General features: G+C 36.5%; 1 protein-coding gene across 7 annotated transcripts in view; it reads right to left on the bottom strand.

Annotated features, from left to right (window-relative positions):
- Positions 1-18405, bottom strand: part of SDCCAG8 (SHH signaling and ciliogenesis regulator SDCCAG8) — a 110750-nt gene that overhangs the window by 61886 nt on the left and 30459 nt on the right. For all 7 annotated transcript variants that reach the window (XR_010471511.1, XM_065057878.1, XM_065057880.1 and 4 more), the window contains one exon: positions 7129-7271. Coding sequence is in view for 6 of the 7 variants with exons in the window: in XM_065057878.1 (XP_064913950.1) it covers positions 7129-7271 (143 nt within the window). In the remaining variant the exon portion in view is untranslated. The remainder of the gene's footprint in view (positions 1-7128; positions 7272-18405) is intronic.

Below are 18405 nucleotides of genomic sequence, written 5' to 3'. Positions count from 1 at the left end.
TTCTTCTTTCTTTCTTTCCCTTTTAAACTTCATCAATGGCTTTTACACGTTTGTACAAGCATCTTAAATATGTTTCAATTATTAAATAGGAAGATATTTAAATAATTGTGTAGTACCCTGACACAAAGTATTATCATCTTCAAAATTTCTACAAGGCACTGCCAGAAGACAACAGAGCTGATTTATTTCAAATCATTCAGTATCAGTCTTTGTAAAGCAGCATATGGTCTTATCATGGCAGGTAAAATATTTTACCTTCTATAATAACGCAGAGTAGCTAATTTATCTACATGCTGTATAATCAAATAAACAATTTCAGCTGCACTATTAAAACCTGTGGGCAAGGGAGAAATCTATCTCCCCCACACTTTGATTTTTAGCCTATATATTCATATAATTGCTAACAACAGAGGTTATTCTTTCTTCCATCCCTTTCTTGAACTACTTCAAAGCAGGACCTTATTCTTGGTTGTGGAAATATTTGCAGTTTCTACAGCTGCAGGACAAAGAACTGAGACGTTTTCACAGTGTTGCTCGGGGAAAGGGAAGGGGAAAAAAAATCTTCACAAGATTCTATTGCAAGTAAAGCAGAGTGAATGACAACTTTCAAAGCTACCACAATCATTTACTAATGTGCTGCTATACTAAATAAGTCTAATCTTTTTTGACAGCACCAAATTAGATTTATTGCAGAAACTGCTGCATAAATAGCATATGGCTATGTTATACCACCTATTTCAAATCCCTGTAATGTTTCCTCCTCTCCCCACTCGAAATGAATAATTGAGCCAAGCTATAAACCTTCCGCAGATGAGAGATACACAAGTTCAAAAAGCAGATGCAGGAGACATAGATTTCTTTGTTGAAATTGTCTGAAAAAGTATCATATCCCGATAAAACTAAACTGGGCAGTAGTAGGTCAGGCCTCCCTTGCTATGCTTCAGGATTTTCCCCTTTCCTTGATAAAATTTTGTTTTCATTTCTCTTTCAAGCTGACAGTCATCAACACAGGGCATGACCTCGTAATCCTCTTGCACATGACTACCTCTTACTTGCACAAGAAATCCTATTGATCTTTACTTCTCACATGAGTAAAATTATTCATGTGACTCAAGATCAGAAGGCTCGGACCTCCATTCATTCCTCACAAGCTCTCATTTACGAAGAGGGAAGTGCCTCCTCTGAGCAAAAATAAAACATCAGAAAACTGGCTTCATTTATCGGAGGGGCCCAACCCTGTGGGAAGGTGCCGACCTACAGCTCTCCCCTCTTTCAACAGGAGCAAAGTTTTGTCATCGGTCTACTGGGTCAGTCTTCGGACCCACGTGCTTTTGTATTTCTGTCAGTCGCCAGATTCTGCGTTCAATACGCCGTTACTATACAATACGAAAACACGCACCCTTATCGGGCGACGGGACCGAGAGCAAAGACACGTATTTTTGAGGTGGCGAGGGGCATGGCACACCTGGCGGGAGGCGCTGGCAGCCCCGCCTGCCCTCCCTGCTCTGCCCCAGCCCAGGGCCAGGCCGCAGCGCAGAGAAGACGTGGCAAGGTCTTCTCTCCGTCCGTCCGACCGACGGGCACACCACTGCACACATCGCGCGAGGCTGCGGCTACCCCGCCGCTTGCCTCTCGGTGGTCAGTCCTCCCAGCTGCCCCATCCGTTACTGTCTGATTAGCTCTGCGAAGGAGCCCCTCCCCGGCCAGCTTTCCCCGCCATCTGTTCCACACGCCATGGCTGCCGCCCAGCAGCCTCGCGCTGCCCTCCTACCTGGCACCCGGCTCCCGGCCTTACCCCAAAGTGCTAACACAGGTTCTCGCTGCTGGCAGAGTCAGGATTTCATTACTACTACTTTGACAAGTGCAGGGTTGTTTGTAATTTCTCTTTTATCCTGATTTTGATTGTACAACCACCTCCCACTGATTCAGTTTGCTTCAGTTTTGTTGCTCACAGATTTTACTCTCCACATTAATCTCCCTCTGGCATGTTACTGCATCTGTTCCCTTTTTTATTATTAATTTTCAAATTCCCACCATTTTTGACAAAAAGGAGGTAATCTACACTGTGCTTCTGCCCATTTCATTTTCTTTAATTTGGAAGATAAGTATGAAAGCGTGCCAAAGAAGTTAATTCTCCGTTAACAGTTTATTTTCTGGCACCCCGATGCCTTTGTATATGAAAACCAGATAGAAATAAATGTTGACTGAATCACAACAACATAGTTGCAACCGTCCCTAAATTTAATGAAAAATAAACATATGAACCAGAATCTAAAAAGTTTATTACTTATCAGGGTTGTTTCACGTTATTACTCCTCCCTGCATTTCAAAATAATAGTTTTGTACAAGATGAGCAGAATATATATAAAAAAAAAAAACACCCTAGAAATTGATCACTGCTTATACATAATTTCTGCTTCTCCCCCCCCCCCCCCCCCCCCAATTTAAGTATTATTGGTCCTTCCATCAGTCAGTCAGGGAACATAAACCCTATCTCAGTCATTTAATATTAATAATATTAGCATTTCTTGGAATGTTACCTCCTTTCTTGCATAGATGGACTCCTGATGTGCTAAAATTGTTGGAAAAAGCACAACAGTAAATGTGCTGCTAACTAATAGATAATACTAGCAAATACAATAGGTAACACTTAAGTATTGTGCAAACCCCTAGAAGGCTATGTATAACCACAAAGAACTTAGTTTACTTTTTATCATTTAATAGCATAGCTTAAATAGGGAAATCAATGTATGAGGCATGCTGCAATTCTAACAAGGAATGCTGGTGACGACATACAGCTCAATACCAAAGCTTCAGTGACTACATAATGCCACGAGAACCTGGAGGTGGAATGACAGATTTATGTGCTTTATTTGTTACACATGTAATAAAATTAGTGTTAATGGAGGCACTGAAACTAGCAAGAAGGACTGATGCACATTAGGAAGGCTATAGCACTGCTAAAACCCACTGTACTCCCCAAATGCCGCTGTCTTTGATGTGCTGTTTTCTAGAGATCATATCATTTTCAAAAACAAGGGAGAAAAGAAATATCACATAATGGGGGGGGGGGGGGGATAATAAAGAAATACAACACCCACTGATTCACTGTAATAAAAACATATCCTTCAAGAGAGTGAGAGGGGGATTCAGGGTAGCGTGGTGGGTCACCTGAACCTGGCAGCACAGGCTCCTCTACTGTGCAGTAATTTTTCCCTACCTACAAGGTGACATTCAATACTGCTTGCAATGTTCCATATAAGCAAACAAGAATAGTAAAAAAATTAAACTAAACTAAATCTGCTTCAATTCCGCACATTTACATCTCCCAGCAAATTTTAGATGACACTTCAATCAAAAATATCTCAAGCCATCTACCCATCTCTGTGCCTGAGAAAATGCACAATGGCACAGAAAACCTTCAACTTTGAAAATCACTTCTTAAGATTTATTTACCTGCTTTGGCATATGCAAACATGAGCTACATCTGATTGCAACTGAAACAAATATTATAATAACTTCAGATTTGATTTGAAACAAAAAGAAGAAAGATTTTTAATGATGATTCCATTATGTAAGAATAACGAAAAACTTCAGTAAATTAGATGACATGCTAAGATCTGGGTAAGTTGTTAACATCTTGCATCTTCTATGTGAGCTTCTCCACTAGCATGCTGACATGATTTTTAACGATTATTCTCTCATGAACGAAGAACAATAGATCTGTTTGTTTTCTGCTCTCTGAAGAATGGATTCAGATAAGCTTCATTAGTAAGATGTAACCTTGCCGATGTAATAGCAATTTAACATTGTCTTCAGAAGTAATTTCTTAAGATTCTCCTACTATGGTAACTCTAATACAAATAAGCACAAAGCTGAAACCAGGGTTATATATACATATACATATATACATACATTAAACAACATGGCCAGTCTCATAGCATGGTGACACCTGCAAAGTTACATGACTGACACTCAAAAACACACAGAAAGAGTTCCGTATTTTCCCAGTCACTTGAAGACATACAAATCAAAATTACTAACTAGATTAAATGGCAAGAAATGAATGTTAATAGCAAGGATTTCTAAGCAACATATTGCTCCAGGAAGAAAGGTGACATGAAAAGGCAATTTTAAACTCTGTGGCAATGGTTTAGAAAAGCTAATTGTAACCTTTTTCTTGATTTTTTAACAAGTACATTTTGTTAACTTAGAAGCTGTTTAGTTGGTAATCAATCAACTGTGTCTGAAAACTAGGATGCAGCAAAAAAGTGGGACTCCTGGAGAAGAGTGTGGTTCTGCGTGCTCATTAAGACACAGACTGCGTGCTCTTTCTCATTTAATCCATTTATATAATATTTACCATCTCATTTGCACACATTGAAATCCAAAGTTCTGGTATTCGTTTTATTATTCTATTTATAACATCCAAATTTAGAATAAGTGGATTCCTAAAGAAATCTTCTTCTTCGTAACATACTAATTCATACAAAACAAGGAATTCTTTCTGTACCTCTTCAGTTACCTCTGATTTTTGCCAGAACACCACAGACAGGTCATGCAAGGCAACAGAAAGACCACCCACAACCATGTAACAGCAGTACAGGCCTCCCTCAAGTCTAGCGTTGTGAGAAGACTTGGAGTGAACCAGCTGGTCCTCTCCCGAAAAGAGGGGAATCAGCAAGTCCAGGCCAAGGCCAGAATACCCAAGAGATGCACCAAATCAGTGCAATATCTGCAGCAACCTCCCACAGGCCAGAGTCTAGAGCTTAAAATCTGTTTTACTTGGCAAGTGCCACAGTGAATGAGTCTATACCCCCCACAGGACTGCTATTACCACTAACCTTCAAGTGAGTATTTTCACTGGCACAGCTGCCATTTGAGGTGAAGGGAATCAACAATGAAAGATAGCAGACTGTAAGTGAATAAAATTCATCTGCAACAACTGTGGATGTACCAATTGACTAAAAACATACTGACTTCAAAATGCAAAACTAATGCACCAGAGACATGCAACTTTTATATCCTCACTAATATAGAAAACCAGTTCTGGCAGGAAGTGATCTCAGAGGAAGAAAAAGAGTTGAGGCTAAGGAAAGTCTCATTTCAATAGGAAGTCTTTTCCTCTGAGACTCCGGGAAAGCAGATGACTACACGAGAACTTATCTAACCCTGCCCTACCAATCTGAGCCCACAGGGGCAATGGGTGACAGTTCAGGAGCAAAGAATCATCAGTTTTTTCCACCCTTTCTTCACTCATGACAGCAACATCAATTAGTGTATACCTGGAAAGCAGACAAGACACTCCAAAGATAAGGAAGACACAAAAACCCTACTGAGAACAAGGTGTGATAGAACTTGGGAAATATCAAAGAGAAAGATTTAAACCTGTTTCCCATGCTTCAATGTATACTATTTTTCAACAGTTAGATGTCAGCATAGAAAACACTTCAATACTTATAAGCATACCTATAAGCAGAAGCCAAAACATGAACACAAATAAAAAATAAAGATTAGGACACTGCAGAAGAGTGGTTGCACTAGCTTAGACAGGCTGTGACAGTTCCACATCCATCTCAAGAAGCAGACGTCTGTGGAACTGTATGAGAACAGAGCCAGCACTCTTGCCCCAAATACTGTTTCCAGCCTTCAGTGATTTGCATCTCAGAAACTTCCTGAGTCAGGGAGAACATAGATAGAAAAGATACCTGAATCATCTGTTTGTTAAGTATCCAGCTTTAAGTATCTTGCTATGTAAAAGCAGACAATAGTACACCACTGAGTATTTTAACAAAAACACCCAAAAAAAAAATAAAAATTGGCTAGTCAGATTTCCTCAAAGATATCCAAAGCTATAATGCATATAATCAGGCTTTTGCTAAAAGGAGCGTGGTAAGCCATTTGGTTAACTATCACAACAAATCATTATTAATAAAGTTATGCTAAATCCAAACTTTAGATATCTTAACAACTCACCCAAAACTTTTTTCAAGTTCATTAACCTCTAGCATATTTTTTCTCTAAATACAGGCTGTTAGAGTGGTACTTTCTTCCATCTGTTAAACAACCGTGCTCTGAATTACACAGAAGCATAGCTGAATAAAAAATTGATTCACTGAATTTAATAGTTTAGACAAGGCTCTATTTTATTTCCATTTACTCAATGGCAGAATTCTCACAAAGCCCAAAGAGTACAAGACTTGGATAAATATGAAGACTTCTGTTAAGTGATAAAATCTGAGGTTTTGCCCACCCTTCATGTAAAATTTAAACTAATTTAATTTTTTTCTTTAAGGACTGAGTAAAAGTTGCCAGATTTGTTTCTGGATGTTCACTCCTGGGGGAAGCAAGGGGATGGAACAAAATAAAAACCACACATACAACCAAACCCCTGCAAACAGTCAGACAACAGCATTTACTGTGGCCAAAGGAAAAATTCCTGTAGTTAACAAAACTCAAGCTGCAATGAAGAATTGGCATGTTTGCCTTCTGGTGTTTTCTAGAAATGTGTAATGAATAGTACAGTAAATGCCATTGGGAGTTATACCCAAGGATGGAATAAGCTCTGGAAGAGTCTCTCATCACACAGTGTTCGCACAGTATCACATCTCCACTGAGCAAGTGACTTTAAAGACCCTCCTCACATACGTGGAGCTTACCTTCCATTTGTAGACAGTAATACTACCTTTTGATTGTTTAATCTTCACTGAAGCTTAACACAATTATGTTCATTTACACATTCCTGCTCATTCTGCTGCAGAAACCTCAAGTTATTAATCTGATAACTTAAAGATGCTTCTGTACACTATGGTCTCAACATTTAAAATAGCTTTGTCCTACCAAACACACAAAAAGAATGTAGCTGCACTCTCCCCTGCTCTTCTTCCTGCCCAAAAGCACATTACCTCACCACCAGAGCTGAACATTGCCTTTTCTTCACACCAGTAATTCACTTTCATAAATTATGATTCATAACTCACTTTGTTGTTCATAACTCACTCATTCAAATCTCTGCTTCTAACAGGACTCAGGGCTGCCCATGCAGTCGATGACTGCAAGTAACTTGCCCATGGCAAAAAATTAGCAGAATGAAATCGGTACTACAGCATGTAATAGGATAAGGGGTACCTGGTGAGGTGCAGTTGGTGCTCAGATTTACTCAGCAGTTCTGTCAGTTTCAGGCACTCCTCTCTGGCTCCTGTCACGTCCTGCTGGGCTTGTTCCAAACGCTGTTTGTTTCCATTCAGCTCTAATCCCAGTTTTTCTATTTTCTTAAAAAATTATGGAACCAAAGAAAGTATGTTTAAGAAACGCACAGACGTACCATTTTAAGACAATAAATCTTAATGTGATCAAAGCTTCTGAAAAATACTGCACACTTTTGTTTGCGAACAAAAGTAGTTTGTCGATAAAAACTGCAAAACAAGCATATTGAAGTATTTGAAATTACATTCTTATGAAAAGCCAAAATGCATATAATATTTAAAGACATTAATACACAATCAATATTATTGTCTTCACGTGGTTTAAGGGATAGACACATTCAATCATTTTCCAATTTTCTCACGTGAAGGCTTCCATATTTGTGTCCCAAATTCACTGTGTTAGAAAGCCAGAAGGCAGCAGAAGAGCAGCCACCTTCAGAAGTTGCTGGACACAGGAGAGCTCTTGTGCTCATGTATTTTGCTTATCTGTCACATGTGGGAATTTAGCTCTATCATATTCACATAATATTATGCAAGAGAAAAGGTAATTTTGCGATTTTACAATTATTGAAAATAAGTTATTTATGACATATCTGAATTCTAAACACACCAATTGCTCTTAATCCTGTCATTTTCTTAACATTAGTCCTTTCATGTCAACTAAATGTAGCAAGTGAATCTTAGTCAATGAATTCATTAATTTATTTTACAAATAACAACAAACAAGTTTGCATGGCCAGCATCTTCAATTCCAGCACAAAATACTGGACTTAACAGTCTTCAATTGAATCATATTGTCAACAATTTAAACATTTTTCACAAATATTCTCAGAAGGAATATATACTGCTCCATATACAACACACAGGTACCTGTAGGAATACAGATGTAACCTACACTATACTTTGTACTAAGGATGCTTTTAAGGAAGTCAGAAAAAGCACAGAAAAAAGCTAACAATTTAAATTTATCATGTAGTAACTATTCTGCACTAACTCCCTACATAAAAATTTATTCATTGTTGGGGTTGGAGGAAAGTTGCATGTTTTTCAGTCAACTAAACTGTGAAAGGTCACTTGTAGTACAGAATAAAACTGTTCATATAAGGAGTTACTGCTGAATAGCTATTATACTTTAAATTCATACCATAAATTATTTTGTAATAGCTTCTTCATGTAGACAGGCCTCAATATCTTATTTAGTTAATGAAATAATTCATTCAAACATCATACAAGAACAAATGAATGTAATTCAGTCCCAATGTTTGCACTTGAAGCATCTTTGTAATAATGTTCTCTTTTCCTCCCATGAAAAGGTTAACATAAACCACTTAGTCACGATGTCACAAATACAATCTACTCATGCAGAAAAAGGTTTCATAATGTTATTTTTGTTTTAATTTTTAATTTTTCTAATTATTTAACTGTACACTTTTCCCCCCCAAGTGCACTCGACAAAGGTTCATGAAGGAAATTTTGATCAGAATTTGAATGTCACCTTGACACCTACCAAATTAAATCAGTGATTCCAAGTTGAAATAAGAAGATACTGAATTTATCTGTAAAATTGTTAGTACTCTTCCTCTCTAAAGAATGTCACAATCTATTAAACTATCAGGATACTTTAAAACTAAGTGTGTAAGGGTTTCCAGTTACACATGCTTTGCATTTTCACTTATTTCCACAGACCTTTGCATATTTTAAATAGAACAAAAGAAGTCTCAATGTGTTCTCTACACACTATTCTTCTTAACAGTAGCAGTTCATTAATGTTATTTCTCCATTCATAGTAAACAGGGACACGAGTTCTTCACTGCCTTTACAAGTTAAAGATACGGAAGTTCTGCAACATTCTTAAAATTTGTTTTATGAAAAAATCCGTTCAGCATACCTTTACCGAAAAAACAAACCCAAACCACAAGTTAGTCAAAAAGCATCAACTAAGTATTCGAAAAAGCACAGCCACAGCTGAGAACATAAATACACACTAGATGATTCCTTCAGGGAAAAGTTTCAAGGAACAGATGGGCTTTACACCACTGCCTCAAGTTAAACAGGCTCAGTCAGGTTTTGACACAGACCCACAGAAGGAAGCAAATTCCAAGTGCAAGAACCTCTGGTGCAAATGTTCTGCTTCCATCAGCCAGATGTTGAACCTGCAGGGTTGAAGCCAAGAACACATCCATACATTTCACTTGTCGTGAAAGTCCAGAGGGAATTTCTCACACAGCGACTCCATGGCAGGTTCTTTAAAGATTCACAGGAATCTTATGATTTCTATAGAAGTATCAAGAAAGCAAACATAGGTTTTGAAGAATGATCTTACTTCTGTTATTTTCAATAGTAATTCCAATATTCAGAATCAGCTCCTTTACACATATACACACACGTCCATATGTGCTTGTGCACGTGTGTAGGTGTGTATATATATATATATATATATGAAAATGTATCTTAAAATACTAATATTTAGAGGTACTCACAGCATGAGCTATATGAAAGGCAGGAATTCTACACAAGAACTCTGGCAACGACCATGGCAAAACCAGCAGACAACCTCACGAGCCAGGGATGGCAGAAAAATGCCAGCCAAGAGAACATCCTAACTGCAACTCAGAAACTGGAAGCATCTAATTCAGGTATATTTAGGGATATCAACTAAGTTGTTCATTTTGAAACACCAGAAAATGTTCATTGAAAATAATTTGGTAGGAGACACACATCATCATGCTGAAAACAGGCAGCCCATACTCTGAACGGTATATGTTACTTTTGTTTAAAAACTCAGATAATCGTTTGAAACACGTTATTAAGCCTCAGAACTTGAGACCCATTCATACAATAAAAACCAAACCTCTTCTCCCTCCTGCAAACAACAATAGGCTCACAAACACACTATCCCAAAATATGTCAAGGCCCATTCATCGCTAGGTCATCACAATATAATTAGAATTTAAAATATACAGAAATTACAGAATGTATGAGTCTTCTTCACTGTTACTGCAGGGAACCTTATCAAACAGCATCTTTCCAAAACTATTGCAACTCAAGCTGGTTTCCATGTTACTCTTAGTTCCCATTTCTTCTACTGGGAAGCTGTGAGCAGTTCTGTCTCTGCTCTCTGGGCCTCAGCGTAATTGTAGAGAGAAACAGAAACAAACCACCAACCAAAGTATTTTGCTGACAAGTCTGCTTCTCATGCAGCGTTAATTTGATCCCTCAGTGCCTATCACTTGTGATACAGCTTTTTACAACATGATCAGAGCGTATTTCTTCAAGGTACTTAACTTTTCAATGTATGTGAGAGACAAGAGATGGAGCACAGAACTGCAAAAAGACAGATGACAATCTTGCATTTAAGAAAATCTGAAACAGATTTTCAGTATAACAAGGAACAGAATTATCATAATGTATATGTACAACAAGACTACATTAAAGTTGGAAAAGGCAACTTCTAGTGCTTAACTCCACAACTTTAATATTCTTATTACTTCTGCACATAATTTAAAAAGTACTGTTTAATCTGTCTTGCACTGCAGTTGCTTAAACTCCCAGGAATATCAAGAGGCACTTTGCCATTCAAAGATGACAAGCTAAGCCTCAGTAAAGGAAGCATTATTAGTCAGTTGAAATACATTAACACCATTCCACATGCATATCCCATTCAGTTACAAGAAAGAAGTTTCACTAAACAAAATCAAAGCATTGGTGAAACATCACTGCAGTAAAACTGTATTCTGTATCAATCATTCTTTTTTCAGTATTACCACCAACCATCTTGTACATATTAAGTTTTCCACTTCGAAGCATATAGGACCCTTCTATATTTTTTTTTCTTGAAACATTTAAAGTAAGTGTTTCACTTCTCATTCATTAGTTTACGATGAGTCTACAAATTATCTTCTGATTTTCACAATGCATTTTTAGATGAACACACTGGAGATGCTCATTCAGTGACATAAATTCAACTTACTGGAAGACATAAAAGATGATTTCTCAAACACTGGATCAATCTTCAAATATCCTCTTCATAAATGATCTGAAATTATCCTCACCTAAGAATACTTATGTATGTTGTAAAAATGTGTTGTTTAATTAACTAGACATCTCTATTTCTACAAAATCTGATACAATGAAATAATAATTTCATTCAAAACAAGCCAAATTAAAGATTAAAGCAAGCATTCAATTCTTTTCATACTGATGCTGATTATATTATATGCAGAAAAATTAAACTTTAAATTCCAAACTAGCAGATGTTTTTCATGGAATTTTAAATAGCAGCAAACTGACAGAAAAGACAAAAGCCTTTTAAATTTTTTTTTAAGAAATGAGAATGATTAAGCAGTGATAAAAGAACTCATACTCTTAAGTAAATGCAAAAGCAACTTTAGAAGACAAAAAAAGGTCAAAAATATATTAAAACAAATGAATTCATAAGTGGATTTATGATGTTCACTGTTATACCAGTATGCTCACACATCAGGTAAGAAAATACACAATATAACCTGAAAAATAAACTCTGTACCATTGCACAAATTCTGCAGTAAAATAATTCTGGAGGGGAAAATATTTTTTGTTACTGTACTTTCATTTTTTATTGTACTTCATTCTTCACCATTATAAAAAAATTAAAGGACCATAAAATAGAAGTAAAAATAGAAGAACAAATACAAAAAAAATAATCTAATTACTATGGTGGTTGGTATTTGCAGGTACATCCCCAAAAGGCAACCAACATCTATAAAAAGACATACTCTTCGAATTAATACACATTAAAATTTTACAGGCCCTGATGCTCACACGCTTGGTTTTGTTTATTGATGCAGCCCTTCAAAGCAATGAGATCTGTGACAGAGCACAGGACTGAGGCTCTAACTAAGGTCTTTTTAAGAGGTGCCATCAGTACGGACACTCACGTACATTCCCTTCTTTGCTTATTAATATACTAACTAATCAGGGACAAAACCAATCATACTCTAGTATAAAGCTAATTGTTTTCTATTTTTAATTTAAAACCCCAACAAAACAAAACTGGTTTTGCAGCATGATTTCCAGGTATGTTACTTGGAGAAAAGATGACTCTCAGTCCGTGTGCAGCAGGAGTCACTTCTATACTAATCCTGATATCAATCAAGCAATTCCAGGTTCCGAGTGGCCTCTAAATCTGAGACCTCCCAGGCATGGCCATCTGACACAGCACATTGCACCCAAAATACTATTCAACTTCGTAAAGAGTTACAGCCATCACGAGGTTAACCAAGTCCCAACAACGTTTTTCTCCCTTTTGCTCTCTATAAAAATTACTGCTGCTTCCCATTCAAATTTGAATAAGCATACAAAGTTGTCATGAAAACTAAATTTGATTTTAAAGGAGAAACCTCCTTTCTTGAAGTGGATTTTAAAGCTATGAGAATATACAAATAAATAGAAAGAAATACAACGTACACAAGGCTTAAGAGAGTCCACAGAAAACACCTCTTTTGAAGCATTTCGAAACCATAACTGCAAATTCTACAAGTCATTTAGCCCAAACCAGAAATCTGAAAACCTTTCATGACATGAAAGGCAATAACATGAGCAGAAACACAAGAGAAGTAACTGTGATAAACACATTTGGTTCCTTTGAAAGGTTTTCCCTATGGCTGGCTCACAAATCAGTTGACCTCTAAAGACCAGAGGGACAAGCAAAGACATAACCTAGGTGAGCAACACAGGCTGTAATTTGTTGGATGGCTCTTCTAGCCTGATCTGGTGGGACTCCTGAATTCCTCAAAGAGGAGCAGTTTTGTGACCACTTTGTCCCACATAGTGCAAAGGAACATAAAGGCACCTGGAAGTGCTGTAGTGCCACATGTGCCCCACTGAAGGGCAGAGCCTCAAGGTTAGAGACAATTGCCTAAGCAAAGGTTGGTAGCCACAAATCCTCTGTTAATTCTTAGTCTTTTTGGAAGCAGAGCCCAGATGCTGCAGCTTGTGAAGAAGAGCAGGGGTGCTGGAAGAACTTTCTGGGAACAGCATGGAGGGGGAATGCTCTTCAATGCACACACCTTTGAGGAAAACTTCCTACCTCTCATTGCTAGCTGGGTCAAGAAAAAAATTGATGCTACTAAGTATATACTTATGAATACATATACGCAGTTTTTTAATTAAGCAACAATCTTAGGTGTCCTAGTGCAAACTCTCAAAGAGCAACATAGCCCTTGGATACTGTGGATAAATACTCTGGGAAAAGGACAAGAGGGAATGGCTCAAACATGTTATACAAGGATTTTACCTCATTATTTCCCTGAAAATATTTGCTTTCAACTTGCCAAAAATATTTGAACTACAATACTATTTCAGAAACAAAACTTCCAAACCCACAGAGATTACTATAGTCACATTTTAACAGGCAACATTGCTGTACTAGAGATTAGCTCAGTAGCCAACAGCAGAGATAAGAAAGTAATTTTGTTCCACTGTGCAAAAAGACTTTTTTTTTAATGGATTGCACAGAGGCGGGCGCAGGGACAGGGGGAGAGAATGGGTGGTGCAAAATAGATGGTTTGCTTGCTGATAAATGAATTTCAGAAAAGGAGGGATGCATAGAGAAAAAGGGAAGGAGAAAATTACTCCTACTGCATTATTGAAAAATGGGAGAGAATTTATTCCTTTTATCCTTTCAAACACATATTTAAAGTTACTGATGTGGTATTGGCTCTTTTTTTTTTCTGGATGGTAATAAAGAACATCTGGAAAGAAAACCTATGCAGTAACAACCAACAAGTGATAGTCAGGGACTTCTACACTCTCTTCGCATTGTTGGCACAATGACAGTTGATAAAGCAACCGTTTTTCTAGTCTAAGAAGTAGGAAAAAAAACCCCACAAACCAACCAAACAAAAAAACCCCACAAAAAAAAACAGCAACGCAGAAAACAAGCATTTCTTTAATTATAATGCATATACACACTATACCAAGAGCTAAGCAATTTTTTCCCTACTTTGAATAATGTTTAATGCACATAAATTACTTTCTCTTTCTATGGACGAATGGGGTGACATCACTCTGGATGACAGAACACGGACCAAGGTTCCAAGGTCCCACTACACCTACGAACAATAAAATCTTTATTACCAGCTGGGTTGTTTCTCTTAGCGAGCCAGCTGCTGAGGAGAAGAAGACCAGTACAGAAAACACAGACCAGTCAGGACAGAAAACTCTACTACTGCGAATCCCAGTCTCACAGATTTTTCTAACAGAAACATGACAAAGAATTTAATGAAGGCTGCTCATACCACCGATCCTTGAGGAATGGATGGCTGACAGAGGAAAGCAATGCTATAGCAGAGCAGCGGCAGCCATATCAGAACTACAATTAAACTTTTGTCATATACTACAGACTTGTAGATCAATGTTTTTCCTCAAAAATCTTGAGATGAGCTAGTAAGTTCAGTTATAAAAAAAGAATGTTGTTCCCCCTGAACAGGTCAGAAAATTCATATCAGAGCAAGGCATAAAGTACCACCATTTTACTCCTCCTTATTTACCCATTTTCAAATTAGTGCACTGAAAGCTCAAACTTGAAAATGATACATTAAAAAAGAGTTCAGTTACAGCAAAGGTTATCACATTTTCTTAATGGTTTCTCATCCAATAGCAATTTGGTTTTGCTACTTTTAAGTCCATTATACTCAAGGTCAGACGATTAAAAAAAAAATTGATGCTAAGAGTTTCAAGCTGCCTGTTAGGCTTTCATTTTTCCTCCCTGCCAAATACTATTAAAATACATTTACTGATTTAACAAAATTGACTTTCAAAACACAACTTCCAGAGCATCTTTTTTAATTCATGAGATCACAAAATCTTAGGCATAGGACTGTTATAAGAATACACATAACCCTAACCCATCTTCACCAGCATTATTAAAACTTTCAAGTTTCAAAAAAACCTGGTGATATCCTGCATATCCCAGCTTGTGAAAAATCTACTATTTTAAAGCCTTACTCATGGAAGCCTGATCCCTATTCATGTTTCAGTGAAACAGTGTCTTCAGAAGGTTGTATTGGTCTTGCATTGGACACTCTGCAGCATTTCCAGGATCTATACCTAAATTCTTAGCCTGCATTATTTCTGATGAAGACAGAGTCAGTAATCTCTCCACTTGAAATGTCTAAATTAGGTTACTATAAATCACGGCTTTATGACAATTAAAATAACATTCCCAAAATACCTTTTGGCAAAGTGCTTTTGGACTGTAATTTTGCCAGATTTTTATTTGTCTGCAAAATTGTCAGTATATAGTGTACAGAGACAACATTTCGGTTCTGTCATACTACACAAAAACACTTTGATGTGCAGCTCTTCCCATTTGTACTAGTTGTGCATACCAGTGACATTCCAACTTCTTTTTATTTGGGATGATGAACTTCCACACAGGCAACTCTTAAAAATCTATGGGGTTTAGTATAGTATTTCTGGAACTTTTCATTCTGTCACCTACAACACAGGCACCAGAATTCTGTAATACTCTGCTTCAAACTGCATTTGCCTAATATTAAAGACAGTGCAAAAAGAATGGCTTTTTTCCAGGTTAGGATTACTGGCTTTGAATTTATTTCTACACAAAGTATTTATCTAATTTCTCAAAACGTGGTAAAATAAAATTTAAAAGTTTCTGAAGTTGGATTTAAGACATCCTACTGCTTTATTACAAGAAGGCCACAACTCCCAGTGGTGCAATTGCTACCGCTAAGAACTATCTAATAAGGATGATGCCCAAATTGGCTGGGATTGCATAAACCAATACTGCAAAACTGTTTTCACTTCTTCATGCTGAAGCTTGCAAGATTTTTTTAAATCAAGTAAAAATGATTTACAGAAAAACAGAAAGCTAATGATTAACAGTATACTTCATTTTTACTTTTGTAATGCAGAGCAGAAAAGAGCAAGCGATGCTAATCCAAGGAGACGATTTCATAGCGTGTCAGAAGTATGATTTCTATTAGAAATGCACAAATTATGCCACACGGTACTTCCAAATTCACGGAAAAAGTATTATAAAAATGAAGTCCTGCTGTGTCAAATATGCCACACAATTTTTTTTCCAATAACAGCTATTAAGGTTAGGGCGTGACTTTTTGCTGATATAGCTGTGCTAGTACAACCCCTAGTGTGGACACAGTTTACTGCCACGAAGGCATTATACCTCTATAACTTACAAAGCTTGTTCCTAAGAAGAAGTACTAAGAAAAGCACTGTTATTTCAGCACAACTACATCCACAATTGGAGTACTGAGAGAGAAAAAGAGAGGGCAGTAGGTTATGCTATTTGACAACACACTGAGCCAGATGAACAGATGCAGTTTTTGTATAGAGCAACTGCGTGGTACCCCCTCCATAATCCTAATGTTAATCAAAATCATGATGGATGGTATTACAAAACACTTACTCAACTTAAATTATAACATTGCTCATTGCTTCTTTATTTTTATTCTAAGAAATATTCATGTCAAATATTAATAACAGGCAGTCATACCAACATGCCAATATTTGTTACTAGTCTTAACCAAGTAGGAAAATAGAGGAAAAGAGACACTAGAGTAAAAGAGAAGATGACCAAAGATATATATGCCCTTTAATTTTCCCAAATGATACAAATTCAGCTTTAAAGAACTTTATAAATACCGGAGTATGATAAATACATATCTGCATTCAGTGACATATATGTATCTGATGACCCTAAAGTATACACATGGCGATTTCTGCCTATTCTGACGCACCTGAATAACTTTAATTCCTTTTCAAAACTCACTACATCTAAACTAAAACATCTTCAAAACCAAAATTTATCCACAGCACAACTAAAAATACAATCATACCTCAAGAAACAGTAAACTCACTTTCAATATATCAAAAGACAGTCTAAAACATGATTCTTTGCTTTTAAAACAGAAAAATGCACCATTTAATATAGAATAGCATCAAAATATTCATGCGTTATTGTCTCTCTACTTTTAAAAAATAAATATGTATTTATTATGAACAGATGGTGGCCAAGGAAGGTATCAACTCTCTCTCTTAGCCAGAAGGTCAGGTCATGGCTGAGAGACCAAAGAACAATTAATGTTTGCTATTTACTTCCATGTAAGATGAAACATTTTAGGTTTTTCTTTAAATACAAAGCTAGATGCAATAGAGCAGTTTTCATTTCATTTAAATGAAATAATTTCCAATGACTTATTAACATTTGTTAAAATTTGATTAAAAAAAGCTAAAATGTACAAACAATCTTTCTGGTTGCCTTTTAACATATTTAATTATATTAGGACATGTAAAGAACTTTCTTCGTTACCAGAGCCACAGCTATAAAACAGCTGCTAGATGCTGAGCCTGAGAATTTCAAAATAGTTTGTTTTCCTTTTTTTTTAAGAAATCAACAATCATATTTGAACAATATCATTATTTTATGCAATTAGTGAATTACTCTAATAATCTTTGCTGATAGGAACTCCCCCTCCCATCACTTCACTTTAATTATACCCAATTATGAATGACCACATTTTGATGTATTCATTCCCACAATGAATATAATACCAGTATGTCGATACTCAAAGTTAAAATATTTTGTGAAATTTTGCAATTCTGAAGCAAGTTGGAGAACAGGATTTAAAATCCAAGATACTTCTTCAAATATCTTATTAAAAACATCTTGTTTTATTTGAATGCCAAGATTATGCCAACTCTCTTATCTGTGATATCTGTCAAGACACAGACGACAAGCCTGCTTTGTTGTTTTTTTTTAAAGTGTCCTTAGGCCTAAAGGATGCAGGAGTAAAAATAAAAAAAATCCAACTCTGAAAACAAAATGCTTTAAGGTCTCTATTTTTCTGCACTGTATGACTGTCTATATATATTAAAGAGTTATTTTAATGTAATAAACTTCTCTTTTGGATGTTACGTATCTTCTCATTGTAATTTGAATTAATACTGATTCCAGCCTAAGCTCATACTTCATCTAGTAAATAATGTTCCACATGAAAATTCTGGGGAACTGGTAAATAACAATATAGTTCTAGAAACATCAAATTTTTCCCCACATATATTCCTACACAGGGATGGACTTGTTTACTTATTTACCAGAAAAAGAATGTTTTTAAACCTGTTGGATAGGCTGCTCTAATACAAAATGCATATAAAAAGAATTATCCTCATGTGCATC

The sequence above is a fragment of the Columba livia genome, chromosome 3 (assembly GCF_036013475.1).
Source record: "Columba livia isolate bColLiv1 breed racing homer chromosome 3, bColLiv1.pat.W.v2, whole genome shotgun sequence".
NCBI classification, from domain to species: domain Eukaryota; kingdom Metazoa; phylum Chordata; class Aves; order Columbiformes; family Columbidae; genus Columba; species Columba livia.
The sequence above is the reverse complement of the archived record's forward strand: the minus strand, read 5'-3'. Positions and strand labels throughout refer to the sequence as shown.